Below are 2,147 nucleotides of genomic sequence, written 5' to 3'. Positions count from 1 at the left end.
CGAGAACAAACATTATCCCATCAGGATAAAATCCGCCCCGGGCGGGAATCGAACCCGCGGCCTAACGCTTACAAGGCAAACGCACCACCAACTAAGCTAACTAGGCTGGCCTACATATTTTGAAGAGGTTTGAAAGAGAGACATTGTTTCTCAGCAATCCAGAAATGTTTGTGCAACAATCCAGCAACTTTTTTCCTCTCCAGACTTATTTTTGAAACATTTTATAAGTATGATAAAACATAGATAAAACCCATCTTGAATATTGCTCAAAACTCGAAACATTTATTTCGCAACTTTTGCGAAACGATTCATTCCCGTGAGTAGTACGCTTTAAATTATACAAAGCTACTCATACCTGCGGCATAAGAGGGGACACCAAGCACTCTGCTCCCTCCATATCCATGGCCTCATCAAACCCAATCTGCGGCTCATTTAGCGGTAAAGGTATCTCAGTTCGAATCCGCTCTACGGAGAGACTTATCTCGGTGCGGAAGGACTCCAAATCGGATCGCAGCTGTTTGGTGCCGGCCAGAACTGCGGCTTGGCGGGCCGCCAAATCCGCCAGCGTGCTGAGATGTTCGTACATAGAGTGCATACCCTGGGGGAAAAATATTAGATAAATTAGAAGCTGAAAAAAGAATAAAGACCAATTTATTAAATTACAAAATTACAAAGTTTTTTTTTTTTAAGAAAAGGAGAAATAAGAAAAGGAAAGAGGATGGAATGAAGGTTTAAGGGGGGACTGTAACAACGGATGTCTTATTGTCCTGAAATGGAAAAGAAGGAGGACAGGATAAAAGAAAAACATCCGTTCCGAGAACGAACCTTATCTGTAGGATAAAGTAGGATCCGGGCGGGAATCGAACCCGTGACCTAAGGCTTACAAGGTGGACGCACTACCCTCCAATCTAACTGCCTAAGGGGAAAAAGATACCTGAGATTATGAACTATTAAAAAAAAAAGGTAAAAAAATTAAAGTTATGTACATAAGAAATATCTACTCCAAATAGGGTAACGCGGGGTAAACTCACCTCACACATGACCAATTGACCATGGCAGATTCCCAGGTAGACTCCCATCATTCATATACTGTTCAAAGTCACCCGGGTCCACAATATCTACTCCAAATAGGTTTACATGGGGTAAACTCACTAATATCTACACCAAATAGGGTAACACGGGGTAAACTCACCTCACACATGACCATAGCAGATTCCCAGGTAGATATAGGAGCCAGCCTTCCGTTCATGTACTGTTCAAAGTCACCCGGGTCCACAATATCTACTCCAAATAGGTTAACATGGGGTAAACTCACTAATATCTACACCAAATAGGGTAACGCAGGGTAAACTCACCTCACACATGACCATAGCAGATTCCCAGGAAGATATAGGAGCCAGCCTTCCGTTCATGTACTGTTCAAAGTCACCCGGGTCCACAATATCTACTCCAAATAGGTTAACATGGGGTAAACTCACTAATATCTACTCCAAATAGGGTAACGCGGGGTAAACTCACCTCACACATGACCATGGCAGACTCCCAGGTAGATGTAGGGGCCAGACTCCCGCACCAAATAGGGTAACGCAGGGTAAACTCACCTCACACATGACCATAGCAGATTCCCAGGTAGATATAGGAGCCAGCCTTCCGTTCATATACTGTTCAAAGTCACCCAGGTCCATAATATCTACTCCAAATAGGTTAACATGGGGTAAACTCACTAATATCTACACCAAATAGGGTAACGCAGGGTAAACTCACCTCACACATGACCATAGCAGATTCCCAGGTAGATATAGGAGCCAGCCTTCCGTTCATGTACTGTTCAAAGTCACCCGGGTCCACAATATCTACTCCAAATAGGTTAACATGGGGTAAACTCACTAATATCTACACCAAATAGGGTAACGCAGGGTAAACTCACCTCACACATGACCATAGCAGATTCCCAGGTAGATATAGGAGCCAGCCTTCCGTTCATGTACTGTTCAAAGTCACCCGGGTCCACAATATCTACTCCAAATAGGTTAACATGGGGTAAACTCACTAATATCTACACCAAATAGGGTAACGCAGGGTAAACTCACCTCACACATGACCATAGCAGATTCCCAGGTAGATATAGGAGCCAGCCTTCCGTTCAT

General features: G+C 43.7%; 1 protein-coding gene across 1 annotated transcript in view; it reads right to left on the bottom strand.

Annotated features, from left to right (window-relative positions):
* Nucleotides 1–355: 355 nt before the first annotated feature.
* Nucleotides 356–2,147, bottom strand: part of LOC103519626 (rab5 GDP/GTP exchange factor) — a gene marked incomplete at its 3' end in the record, with an annotated part of 26,653 nt that continues 24,861 nt past the window's right edge. Inside the window, 2 exon segments of the mRNA XM_008484715.2 lie at nt 356–598; nt 1,519–1,570. Of these exon segments, the coding sequence (XP_008482937.2) occupies nt 356–598; nt 1,519–1,570 (295 nt within the window).

This window comes from Diaphorina citri, unplaced genomic scaffold, assembly GCF_000475195.1.
Source record: "Diaphorina citri unplaced genomic scaffold, Diaci psyllid genome assembly version 1.1 scaffold2849, whole genome shotgun sequence".
Lineage (NCBI taxonomy): Eukaryota > Metazoa > Arthropoda > Insecta > Hemiptera > Psyllidae > Diaphorina > Diaphorina citri.
The sequence above is the reverse complement of the archived record's forward strand: the minus strand, read 5'-3'. Positions and strand labels throughout refer to the sequence as shown.